Below are 13,297 nucleotides of genomic sequence, written 5' to 3' on the forward strand. Positions count from 1 at the left end.
ATACTAAGACACAAGTACCTATCGTTTGTTTCGGTAATCCTGAAACTCCTCCTCTCTGGGTTTTTTGCTGTGTACCAAGTATTTTGTACATGTCAAAAACTAATTGGCCGCCATGTAGTTTCAAGATGGCGGATGAAACCCCACATCAAAGTTAGAGTGACACTGTATAGGAATACACCAACTTTGTTAAAGAAAAACAAAAATCACAGACAGCTCAGTGGCTCACGCCTGTAATCCCAGCACTTTGGGAAGCTGAGGCAGGAGAATCGCTTGAGGCCAGGAATTCAAGACCAGCTGGGCAACACAGCAAGACCCTGTCTCTACAAAAACTAAGAAAAATTAGCCAGGCATGGTGGCGCACACCTATTGTCCCAGTTACTATGGAGGCTGAGAGGCAGGATGATTGATTGAGTCCAGGAGTGTGAAGCTGCAGTGAGCTATGATCATGCCACTGTACTCCAGCCTGGGTGACAGAAAGACCTTGTCATTTCAAAAAAAAAAAAATCAAGTTTTTTCCTGGACCTATTTTTCCAGGAAGCTAAAGCACCTTGCAAAAACATCTTGAAACTCTTTATTTACCTCTTCTCCAGAAGCTTGTAGATTTTACTCTTATCTTACAGTTGACTAAAATGAGGCTAGAAGTAGGGTCTCCCTCCCCCAAATTCCAATGAAACACACAGAGCGAAGCTCAGTCTCTCCACTATTCACCTTCTATCCAGCACATGCTATTGGAGTAAGGATCTTTTAGGTTGGCTGGGCCCCCAGCCCCTCCTCCCTGGAGAGCTGCCCACCGTCTACCCAGGGGAGCTGTGCCCGTTCATGCTCCAACAACTGAGCCCCAGCTGCATATCCCAGCTTCAATGATGGGTCTCAAACTGAGCAACAATCTCCTTTCCTGCGAATCTGTGGCCCAAAGGGTCCCGCATTCCTAAGGGCCTTGCACTCCGAAGGCCTCCACTCACGTGCTCTGCGGTTGCCGTCTTTAATTCTTAATATTTTTGCCTCTGAATCCAGGTTTTATAGGGAAGTCTGAAGGAACAACAGAGCATGCACCAGGGTCTGGAGCCTCCACTCACTTGTGGTCTTGTTTGCTGCCACATCCCGGGAAGGGTTTTCAGGCACCCACTCCTCTGCCCTGCTGCCTGGGCCCCACCACTCATGTCACCCTACTCTAGGGGATAGGGTCATATTGGTAGGGGCCTAGGTGCTGCTGCAGGGAGAGGTGGGGTTGGGCACACACCCTGCAGCATATTGGGGAGAGGCATGGTGACAGTCACCCTGTACTCCCTGGACTGGCAGCACTGTGGTGCACTACTTGCTGGTGACCCAACAGGGGCTTCCACCACCCTCAGTCTACGTACCAAGACTGGCCCAGTGTAGTGGCTGCAATCTCTTGGGGTTTCCTTCCCACCACAGGTCGCAGTGGCGGGCCTGTGGGAAGGGAAGAGTGACACCCCCAGCCCAGCAGGTGACCACATTTGCATTCTGTACTGGGCCCTGCAAATTATGAAGCCCACCCTGTCTGCTGGTCACTTCATCTGAGGACATGCCAAACTGACATCTGTGAGGCTGAGGCCTGCTCAAATCGTGGGAGGGGGAAGAAAAGAAAACCAGCCTGGACTTGCATTGTTTGCCTTTCTAAGTGCCTGTTCTTCCTGGACCTCATCTCAAAGTATCCCCATCCTCTGACAAATGCCTGACTCCAGAAGGATCTGAGTAAATGCTTGCAGCTAAGCAGGGGTGATGGGGCTGCATGGGAACAGAGCTGGAGGAGACCTGACTTTTCTCTCGTCCCACTCCCTGCCCGATGGCACCAACCCCCCCACCTCCCCAGCCCGAAGGCTTCAAGCCAAAAAATTACATTAAACAGTAGCCACCTAGGAAATGACTTGGGACTTGGACCTGGGCCCATTGGTACTTAATGCATCCTCCCCGACCCTGTAAATGAACTTAGGCGTGCAATAAATAGCACTTTAACGAAGTGGCAGAGGAATCTGGAAGCGAAAAAACCCCAGCTAACATATCTGTTTTTTTTTTTAAGGCATAGAAAAATGGGCTGCAAACAGAAAAATGAGGCTTAGCTAGGAAGAACGCAAACAAGGATGTCTGGGGAAAGGCATCCCAAACCACCCTGTCTTTAGAGGGTAGGAAAGACCCAGCTCATCCTGGAAGGAGGATTGGAGAAGGTGGGCAGAGTGGAGGACGGGGTGGGCATTTGCAGTGTGGGGCCTGCCGATGGCATATGCCTCCTGACAAGCAGGCGCCTCCCCTACCCAGACAGAGGGACCCAGAGAAAACTGGTCACCAAGAAGGCTAGATGCTAACCTCATCTTCCCAGCGGGAAGAACTTTCCACACAGTTCTGTAAACGCTAAGGCTGCTAACCACCGTCATGTCTAATGCTTTAGCAGTAATGATTATAACGACAGTAAGAATGTCAGTAGAATCCGTTATTGGTTTTTACTGTGTCAGCTACTGTCTTAGACTCTTTTCATGCATTGTCACATTTTATCTTTGCCACAAATCTATCCCCTTTTTATAAACGAAGAAATTGAGGTTCAGAGAAACAACTAGCAAATGTGAGACCAGAATTTGCACCCAAGTTGTTCTGAATCCAAAACGCATATCTTTCCCCTATTACATTCCTCTGGTCTTCTTTGGCACTAATAATAAAAATACTAAGACACAAGTACCTATCGTTTGTTTCGGTAATCCTGAAACTCCTCCTCTCTGGGTTTTTTGCTGTGTACCAAGTATTTTGTACATGTCATCTCACTTAGTAAGCTCCTCAACCTTATGAAGTAGCTACCATGATTACAACTAGATTATTACTAAGAAAGGCTCAGAGAGGTTAAGTACTAAGCCTGAGGTCACATAGCTAATAAGTGTTCTAGCAAGGATTAGAACTCAGACCTACCCAGCCAAAAAGCTGGTTGCCTTTAGCCACCATGCTCTCCTGCCCTAGAGAGGTTTCTTATGTCCCTGTCCACAAGAGAAAGGAGATGGGATCCATTTCAGGTTCAGATACTGAGGGCAGCTGTCTTGGCAATCTCAGGCCAGGTAACTAGGTTCTACCACAGGCTTCCATCCAGCTGGACCTTCCTCTCCACTGTCCACATTCAATGTCCAGCATGGGGAACACCTGGCTCCCAGGCGGATTCCACTCCCAAATGAGATACTCTCTCCTACCCCAGAGGGATAGCAGCTCTGCCTACCAAGACCCTGTGTTAACTCCAATTTCACTCCAGGTATTTGTTTCCAGTAATATCAATGTCTTCGAAGGTTCCTGTTGTTGGTGTGAGCCCAGGGATGAAAATCATGGGCCACCTCCACCTTTTTTTCCTCTGTGACTCTGGAAGGCCAGCCAACACCTCTAATGATGTCTACATCTCTTGTGAACCTGGATACCTTCCTACATACGCAACAAAAAGTCTGATAAACACAACTCACGCCTGGGGCCAGAGAGTTCCTAATAAACCAATTCTGGTATGTGGGTGTGATGAGACTAGAGAAAAATCCCCAGACGGAGACTGGTGAAGCTTAGAAACTCGGTACTAATGCTACTTCTTCATTTAGCACCATTTCAGTGATAATTAAAGGGTGAATTATAGCTTGAAAGAAATTACTTTTGCACTGGGCACGGTGGCTCATGCCTGTAATCACAGCACTGTGGCAGGTCAAGGCAGGAGGATCACTTGAGGCCAGGAATTTGAGACCAGCCTGAGAAACCTAGGAAGATTCCATCCCTACAAAAAATAAAAATAAAAAATAAGCCGGGCGTGGTGGCACGCACCTGTCTCAGGAGGCTGAGGCAGTAGGATCCCTTGAGCTCAGGAGTTGAAGCCAACAGTGAGATATGACCAATCACTGTACCCCAGCCTGGGTGACAGAGTAAGACCCCATCTTGTAAAAAAAAAATTTTTTTTTTTTGCAAGGAAGCAGGAAAACCGTCCATGTCTGAGTTGCTAGACAAAAAGTCATCCTGAAACTCCTCCTCTGTGGGTTTTTTGTTTTTCCAGGGGATGTCTTGAGGGCATTTTAACATTTAAAGTATAATCCAAGAAATTTTTCTTCTGTGGCCAGATGACCTGGGTTGGATCTTTGCTGAACCTTTTTTACTAGCTTTTTTACTAGCTGCATGATCTTAGACAAATCACCCCTTCACTAAGCCTCAGCGGCAAAGGGATGTATAGTAACAGGATCTTCCTCATGGGTTGTCGGGAGGAATACATGCATTAGCGCAGGAAAAACGTTCAGTGTATTCTTAGACTTGGGCATGCATCAGAATCACGGAGGATGCGTTAAAACACAGAGTGCCAGGCCCCAACCCCAGAGCTTCTAGTTCAATAAGCCGGAGATGGAGCCTAAGCATTTGTTTTTCTAACACGTTCTCGGGTGTTACTGATGCTGCTGGCTCTGGGACCACACTCTGAGGACGACTGACTGAGAGCAACACCTGGCACGGAAGTACTTGAAAACGTTAGTTGTCATTACTACGATCGTGACTTTTGTCCTCCTTACAGCTCGCAAAGAGCCTCAGAGAAAGTTGCCCTGTCGCTTTTCACATTGAACAAACATTTCCCAACACTTCCCCGTCAGTCTTTACCTCTCATGCCCGTTGAATTGCTGATGTTTCTACTTATTTTATCACCACAGTGTTTCCAACATCCACCCCGCCCCCTGCCTTCTACACCACCCCCGTCAATGCCCTAAACCGGCTCCTGCCATTCCTCGCCTAGTCTTCCAGAAATCACCCAATTTCATCCATAATGGGTTCCTGAAAATACGCACTCATGTAGAACACCACACTTACGTGATAAAGGAGGAATTCTGGCCCCACAGAGCTAAAAGAGGATTATAAAATCCCTAATTACAGCTCACTTCAGAGCTCATCTTTGGGTGATATATTCTCAGCATTTTGAATCTACGTGCTCCTTTCTTTCACAATTGAATGCGCAATAACCTAAGTCCAACGGAGCTAAAGCTGTGCCATTTCTGCATGCCTGTGGATTTTCACCTTTATCTCAGTTACATCAAGACCTGTGCTCATCAATTTCAAGATCCATTTTTCCATTTGGCTTCATCAAATATGAGAAAAGTACAATAAAAAATACTCAAATAATTGCACAAAATTCAAGCGATTGCTCAGGAGACGGCTGGCTGGCGGGCAGTCCCACAGGGAGTAATGCATCTTGAAGCCCCCGGGCTAGTTCCACCCCATCTTCTCCCCTCACAGTGGCCACCAGGAGCTTCGAGGTCCTCCCATGTTTACAAACTCCACGAGGCCTTTCTTCCAAGCAGTGGCCGAATCCAAAATGCAACCTCTAAAGACCTTCTCACCTAAAAACATAACCTGTCTGCTGTCCCTGTCTTCTCGCCAGATCCCAGCTCCCCTTGTTCAAAGCCCCTTGGTAGACAGGCCCCGATTCTACCTTCAAAGCAGAGGTATGTGGGATTCTTCTTACTACCCTGTGTCCTCCTATCTATCTCTTTTTCCATCTGGGGAATCCTCTTGCAAGAGAAGCCTTCCCAGGCTGATCAAAGAAGTGCTGGAACTTTCTTCCCCTTTTCAATTTGCATTTGAAAATCACAAAAGTTATTTTCACCACTCTTCATCCTCTCTCCACCCAACTTGCCGTGAATTCTTTCAAATCCTATCTTCATCCCTAACAAAGTATATTTGTTTATTCTGGGCCTGTTTTGAGGTCTACTTCAGTTCTTCAGTTAGCGCTATGCTGTGTGTCGCCTGTGTAGATGTGTCTATATCCCTGCACTGTCTTCATTTTAAACTCCATGGTGACCAGGACACGTCACCTGGGTTGCCCCCTTCAGCTCTCCGCCATGTACTGTAAGCTCTTAATATTCTCTGATAATGATGAGCTAAGGGAAACCAGCCTCCTGGGAGTCTCGCAGATATGAGCAACAAATGGAAAAATAAATATACATACACATATGTGTGCACATATATACACACGCACAGACACGTACGTGTATCTCCAACACTACCAGGCATCCATGACCTATTGGCAATCGTGGTAGCTAAATTTCCTCTCTTCCTGCTACTAACTCATTCACAGCCACTGACTCTAGCCTGAGTTTCTGTATCAAGCAAAACTCCAGTTCCAACGAAAGGGATTGAACTTTCTGGGCTTGGGAAAAACTTTCTAATAAATCCAATGCAGCCAGCAGATGCAGAATGGCAGAAAGTGAAATCTGCAAGCACCTCCATGCCCTGAACTGCCAAGATACCTAATTAGGCTATAGAAAAATGCAGAACATTTCATATCATCAGTTTCAAAAACTACAAGGAACCAATTATCCCTCAGAGCTGTCACAAGAATATAGAGTTCTTCTTGGAAACCCCAATTCTCCTCCTAGGCACAATTCAAAACAGAGAGAAAAAAAAAATCAATACTGGAAATGTCAGAGATTCTCCTAGCCAGTGTCTTACGGACATCTCTCTGAGCTCCTGCAGATCACACGGCCTGTCTTCTCTGTGTGAAGATGTGAGACAAGCACTGTTTTCCTACCTGCTTTCCCCTGCCCTCCCCTGGGGTCATTTTCATGAGTATCCACTAAGGATATTCTTTCTGTGAGTCTTTCTTTAAAGCTACAAAGTGAAAATGTTCACTTTCAAAAGCAGAGCCAAGGAGACGGCTGCACACATGGTGAGCTCTGAGTCGGGGTTCAGGGTCCCAGGAGGGGACAGACATCACTGCTGAATGCAGGTGCCTGGTCACGACCATCTGAGCCTGTGCATTGAGGAGCCCAGCACCCAGGGAGCCCACTTTCCACCTTCCTGAACAACCACATCCATGGTTTTGGTGGCTTCGCTGTCCACTCCTGGGTTCTGGTCCTCATTTGTTCCCAGACCTTCCTCCCACCCACTTGCTGGAGGAACATACTTTCTTGAGCCCCTTCTGCCTTTCCATCATGAAACTCCATCTGAGAATTGAATGTGAAGGCCAAGCTCGCCTCTAGAACACACTAACTGCCAAGTGAGTTGTATTTAACTCACGCCAGTTTTCAGTCCGGGGCCTCGTGAAGCAAAACCTGGGCAAAACCCGCCGGTGGTTCATGAAAATCTTACTTGTTAATGTTCTCATTTTTATAATTTATATTAACAATTCTAAAAATGTGGATTAAATGAATAGAAGTTAATAAATTTCATTTTTCATTAAATTTTTCATTAAGTTAGAAAGGATCATTTTGTTTTCGAAGTTTTTATTCTATTTTTGTAATAAAACACTGTGGCCCCAAGGAAAATATTTTTTTCTAGTGTGGCAGTCAATGTGATAAGCTGTCCTCCTGATTTCCCCCTTCACATGGAAATTTCTTCTGTAGAGCGAAGGGCTTGGGACCACCCCATTTTCAAGCAGTGCCTGGCCCCAGGCTTTCCAAACTCGAGTCTCTCTTAAACCACCTTCCCAATTGGGGCCATAGCCAGGGACACCTACCATATAATTCTTTGCATACTATTTTTCTTAAATCAATCCACTTTTTAAAAACATAAATGTTTAAAAAGGAAACTGTAGCAACATCATTTACTATAAGTAGAATGATCACCTCAATGCCAATAAAATAATGTCATGAAATCCTAACTAGACAGTGTCCCTAGCTGAAGACACTAAGTTGGAGGCCTGGTCCCACTTCCTTAAACAAAGGAGACTGCCAAGTGCTGGAGGAGTGTAAAGGATACAATGGCCCAACCCAGGACACTGTCCAGCACAGTCCTAAGGGCCAAGGGAAAATAAAACAGGGCAACACTTTCTAACCACAGCTGAATGTTATTGAATACCATTGCGTGTGTTATCCAAAATCATTCCAGGTATCTGTTGTGGACATTCCTGTCCGGTCTCCTAAGAATGTTTATTGGGCATCTGCTATGTACCAGGGACTTTGTAGGGAGAAGGGTACCAAACAGAGTAAGAAAAAAAAAAAAGCTCTGTGCCATATGAGATTTAAAATCTATTATACAGTGAAAAAAAACAAACAAAAAGTCTAGGAGAGCCTCTTTCCAGTTTAGCACCTTAAATAAGGAAAGCTCCAGATTCAAAACTGCATACCAGTTCCCACCCCACGGTCCCCTGCAAGAGACCCAACATTCACCAAGCAGCATCTCTGATTATGCGCCGGATAGGAAATGACAAGTGGTTATTAGTTTTTAAGTAACACGCATGCTTTGTAAGCAGTATTAACCGCCCCCGAAAACCTCAGGGCTTCCCAGATAAACAAGTCCCCACCCAAATGCCCTTCTCTACCCGTCTGAGGGGTAGACCCCCGTGCCAAAAGACAACTGACATTTTAAACCACACCAAACAGTGTCTCTTTTAAATGTCAAGCAGGAAGGCAGCTCAGCTCAGCAGGTTTCTCCAGGACTGATTGAAAAACCACTTCTCTGTAGCTGGATTTAAAATCAATCAATAGAGACAGCAAGAGAAAAAAGCGAGGCCTAGACTGACCTTTAAGTCAAGGGCAACTGAAATGATTCACATTTGTGACTAATTATCTCTTTCTTCATCTTTATGTTTGTCTTTCCCCGAACAGGACCTGTCTTCCAAGAAGCAGAGACATATGACCCGAATGCATTCCAGGCTTCTGTTGGGTCTTGGTTTGTCCAGATTTAGAGGAGCCGTTTTCTGCTGTGTGTTTGTGTGTTTAAACAACTGACATTTATCATTCTTTTAAAGTGCACATAAAAAAGTTGAAGCTTCCTGAATCTTATAAAGAAAAATAATAAAAGGATGCCTGCCTTATTTTTAAAACCTAAAATCTCTTTAAACTGTCTTAAAAGTATGCAGTACTTGGACTCAGAATACTATCGCCAACCTGAACCAAGATGTTATGCATTTTTGTGTTACTTTGCCATTAAAAGGGATGAATTACTCTTTAGACTAATAACACATAGGCACCTGTATAAATTTAATAAATATTTATCACTCTGTCTTACTCTGTGCTAGTCACGAAGCACTTTATAAATAACAACTTACTTAGTCCTCACGACAACCCCATAAGGCTTGGTCCTATTAATATTACCACTGTTTTACAAAAAAGGAAACCAAAACCCAGAGAGCTAGTAGGTGGCTCTGCTGGGCACTGAACCCAGCAGTCTGTCTGTAAGGGCCGTGATCTTGACCACTACTCTACGCTGCCCCCTACACACTATGTGCTGAGTGCTTCGTGTGTTATTTCATGTAAACCATTCCATAACCTTATCAGGTAAGTCACGTTTCTATTCCAGTGTACAGATAAGGAAACTGAGGCACAGAGAGGCAAAGCAGCTTGCTGGAGACCACTCAGGAAATAAGTGAGAACTAGGGATTCTGACCTCACTAAGGTGTCACACTGTTAGTTACTCATTGTCACCCAAGACCTCCCATGCCCTCTCCACCGTATGCCTTTTGTTAGAGACAGGAAGGCAGTCTATGTCTGCGGATTAGAAACTATCCTCTAATTGGACCTGGAACCTCGAGCTCATTAGTCCCGCAAGGATATGGTATAAGAAAGAGGGAAGTTTGATTGTCTGATCTATCTTTAACAGAACACGCCAGGAGGCTTAGTGACAAGAAATAACTTGGCTCAAGGGCACACATAATTACATCCAATTAAACACCAAGCAGGGGAGTGGGAGAGAATGTCCTTAGAGCAATAGCTCTCAAAGTGTGGTTGGTTCGGGGTCCCTTGGAGGCTCCCCCAGGCCCTTTCAAGGGATCTACACGGTCAAAACAATTTTCTCAATAACACTAGGCTGTTTCTGCCTTTTCCCTTGCGTTCTCCACAAGTTCTCCTGAGGCTACGTGATGGGCAACATCACAACAGGTTGGATGCGAAGCCGATAGGAGAATCCAGCTGTCTTCTAAGAGGCAAGACAGTGCAGAGATTTGCAAACACAGAAAACGATGCCACTCTTCTTACTTTTTATTCCCAAAGTTAGTCTTCATAAAAATGCTATTTGTTGCTGTAACTAATGATCACCAAGGGGGAAAAAATGCTATTTGTGCTAATATGTAATAAACATTATTTAAATGCATTAAGACACGTTTGAAAGCTTCTCAGATTTAATTTCTAATATGGTAAAGATAGATAGACATGACCCCAATAAGCAGTAATTTTTTTTACGAGAGTAAAGGGGTCCTGAGACTTGCTGCATGAGACCGTAGTGTTTGTTAATCGCAGGGACCGCACTGGCCAGGTGGCCCTCTGCAGCCACGGCACTGCAGGGCCTGGCACACGGCAGGGACTGGGATGTGTCATTTTGGATGGAGGAATGTCCAGCTGCACAGTATCGGCCATCCCTTCAGGTACAGGGGCCCACGTGCATGACGACGGATGCTGAGACCCACATGGCTTACCTGGAAATAGTCTGTAATGAACGATCCAAGTTCACTCTTCAACAGCCGCCTGGGGAGAGAGAAACACCGTCAAGCAGCCTTGATGGTACAGCTCGTGGGGATGAGCTGGCGGCACACGACGACGGCGACGATGTCCTCCCCGGTGGCACAGGGCTGGGGCCAGGCCTAAGAAAGGAGCGCACTTTCCTAGGACCTCGTAACCACCCCCCAGCCCTCACTCTCATCAGGGAATTGCAGAGCACTTGATAGTTTAAAACGCATTTTTCATACATTCTGCAAGGATTGTGAAGCCTGTATGGGGGCGGGGGTGGATAGTTAATTATTATTCTTCCTATACAGACAAAAACAAAACTGAAGCCCAGAGAGGGCCCCCAAATAAGACAGAGCCAAGATTTGAACCCAGTCCTTCTGCAAATCCAACATCTTTTCCCGTAACCCTACCCCATCTCTCCTCTAAATCACTCAGACTTGAAATTCAACTGGGTGCCATGGTTCGGGTGGTCTCACCACCCATCCCTGACAGACCGAGGCAATCCTCAAAGGGGACCACAGCGGGGGGATGGAGACTGTATTTATCCAGCAACAAACAAGTATGGAGCTGCCCTCTAAGGGCCAGACATTGTTCTAGCACCAGGAGTACAAAGGTGAACAGGATAGTTAAGGCCCCTGCTCTCTGGAGTTTCCACTCTCGGAGGTTGGTGGATAGACAGCACGTTATTAAATACCTCAAGATAATTTCAAAGAGTCTTAAGTGCCCCCCCCAAAAAATAAGGGTGTTGGAACCAGCTCTCCTTCTCCCTGTGACAAATAATGGGGCCATCCCACCTGCTCTTTCTTTCGTGTGATCCAGACGAGGTGAGGGGGCTCAAAACAAGACTAACTGGCTTCCCAGAGCCAATGCATTCCCCAGGGAGTAAACTCTTCATCACTTCAAATGATTTCCTTTACTCAACCCACGGGCTATGGTTATTAAGGAACAAATGCTCAAGGTTCTGACAACCCTTCCTGGTATCACCTCCCCCAAGAACACGTTCACACACGTCATTGAAGGGTAAACAGGAGGCTGCAGCAAGATGTTCTGTGCAGACAGCAGGTACAACAGTATTGAAACAGAAGAGAAAAATATCCACGACCTAACTTTCTGTACCAGAAAGAGCCCTGGAGAGCTGCAAACATGTGTTGAACAAGGAAAATACCTTCCTTTTCTCACGACAGAAGATATGTCTGTGGTATTTACTGCATTTTGAGATCCAATTTCATGGCAGGCTCCTGGAAGGCCACCCCATCAACACACCCAGGGGTTCTCCCAGATGTGGGCAGGTCTGATCAGAGACAGGGAAGCCTTCATCAAAAGGCACTGAGCTAAGAGTGGGTTGGGCATTGCTGGTCTTCGAGGTGAGGCCTCTCTCAAACAGGAAACAGCAAGCAAGTGGGCAGCCCTGAGTGGACAGATGGAGGCTTTGGAACAGGAAGAGGTAAGAGTCTGCTTCTGACTACAGGAGACAGAAACACCTCCTAACAAGGTCTTGGTGGCCATTGGGAAGTCTCAAAACCATAGGTAAGGCCAGGCATGGCAGCTCACGCCTGTAATCCCAGCACTTTGGGAGGCTGAGGCAGGAGGATCACTCGAGGCCAGGAGTTGAAGACCAGCCTGAGCAACATAGTGAGACCCTACCTCTGCAAAAAATAAGACAACAATTAGTCAGGTGTGGTGGTGCGCACCTGTAGTCCCAGCTACTCGGGAGGCTGAGGCAGAAGGATCACTTGAGCATAGGAGGTCGAGGTTGTAGTGAGCTATGATTGTGCCACTGCGCCCTAGCCTGGGCAACAAAGCAAGACCCCACCTCTTAAAAAAAAAAAAAGAAAAGAAAGAAAAGAAAAGAAAAAAAAAGAAAAGAAAAAAAAAACATAGGTAGAGAAGCTAAGCTTCATGAAAAAGTGGAAAAACAAGTCCTAATAATGAGCCACTTAAGGCAGAGCCTCTGCCAAGGATATCTCGGGTACTCATGATGCTGAAGGACTAACACGGCTGTGAGATCAAATGACACACTGCGGAACTGGTGTCCCAGGAAACTCACGCTGGGCAAACGCTGTGCTTGTGAAGATGCCACGGGTAAGATGGAACTAGAAAGAGGTCAGGGGTAAGGGCGCCTTCAAGGTCAAAAACCAACTGGAACAACATGGAAGGGGGATCTGTGCTGGCGTAAAAACCGTAAACTGGGGCTGGACACGATTAAACCAGTGACAACTGCCCCAGGACATGTCACAGTGGTGAAATTTGATGCTACCAATTGAGGAATCCAAGAGGTCTTCCCCTCCTCCCTATCAGGAAGAGGCTGCACCCCACAGGCAGAGGGGAGGCACAGTACCCTGACATGGAAGCCGAGGCTGCAGCAAGCCACGGCCAAGGCCAGCCTTCTGCACAGCACCACAGGAAGACAAAGTCTAGGTAGAAATCAGCCAGTAATGGCACAGAAGCTAGAGCAGATGATGCAACCGCCAAGACAAAGACTTAGCAAAAAGGACTCTGAAGCAGCCATAGCAGCGGAGCTAGGACCGTCATGGGTAAGAATAAAGCAGAACGTGAAGCAGTGCCACACTGCCACACTGACAGGGTGATGACCAGTTCTTTGCCGAGGAGGAACCAGACACAGATGTGGGAATCTGCTTTACGTACTACACACGTAATGGACTATAACCAGGTACAGCGGGAGAACCGCATATTTGTCCCTTTATCAAATCCCGAGTTCAAAACCCTCTCCGCTAGGTACCGTTATAGAGTCATCTGGACAGGAAAGACTCTACCTGATCATCTGCGTCAAGATTCTAATGTCCTGGGTGGGCAATTACTGCACTTCGAGTCTGTATTAGCTATAATATGATTTGGTTTCCTGTAGGCCCTTTGAACTGAAATATATAGCTCCTTGAAAACACACACAAAAAACA

The 13,297-nt window shown here is 46.3% G+C and overlaps 1 protein-coding gene across 1 annotated transcript in view; it reads right to left on the bottom strand.

Annotated features, from left to right (window-relative positions):
- PRR5L (proline rich 5 like) overlaps positions 1-13,297 on the bottom strand; it is a 165,309-nt gene that overhangs the window by 29,802 nt on the left and 122,210 nt on the right. The window contains exon 4 of the mRNA XM_012649587.1: positions 10,352-10,400. Within this exon, the coding sequence (XP_012505041.1) occupies positions 10,352-10,400 (49 nt within the window). The remainder of the gene's footprint in view (positions 1-10,351; positions 10,401-13,297) is intronic.

Source organism: Propithecus coquereli, unplaced genomic scaffold (assembly GCF_000956105.1).
Source record: "Propithecus coquereli isolate 6110/MARCELLA unplaced genomic scaffold, Pcoq_1.0 Scaffold30, whole genome shotgun sequence".
Taxonomy (NCBI): domain Eukaryota; kingdom Metazoa; phylum Chordata; class Mammalia; order Primates; family Indriidae; genus Propithecus; species Propithecus coquereli.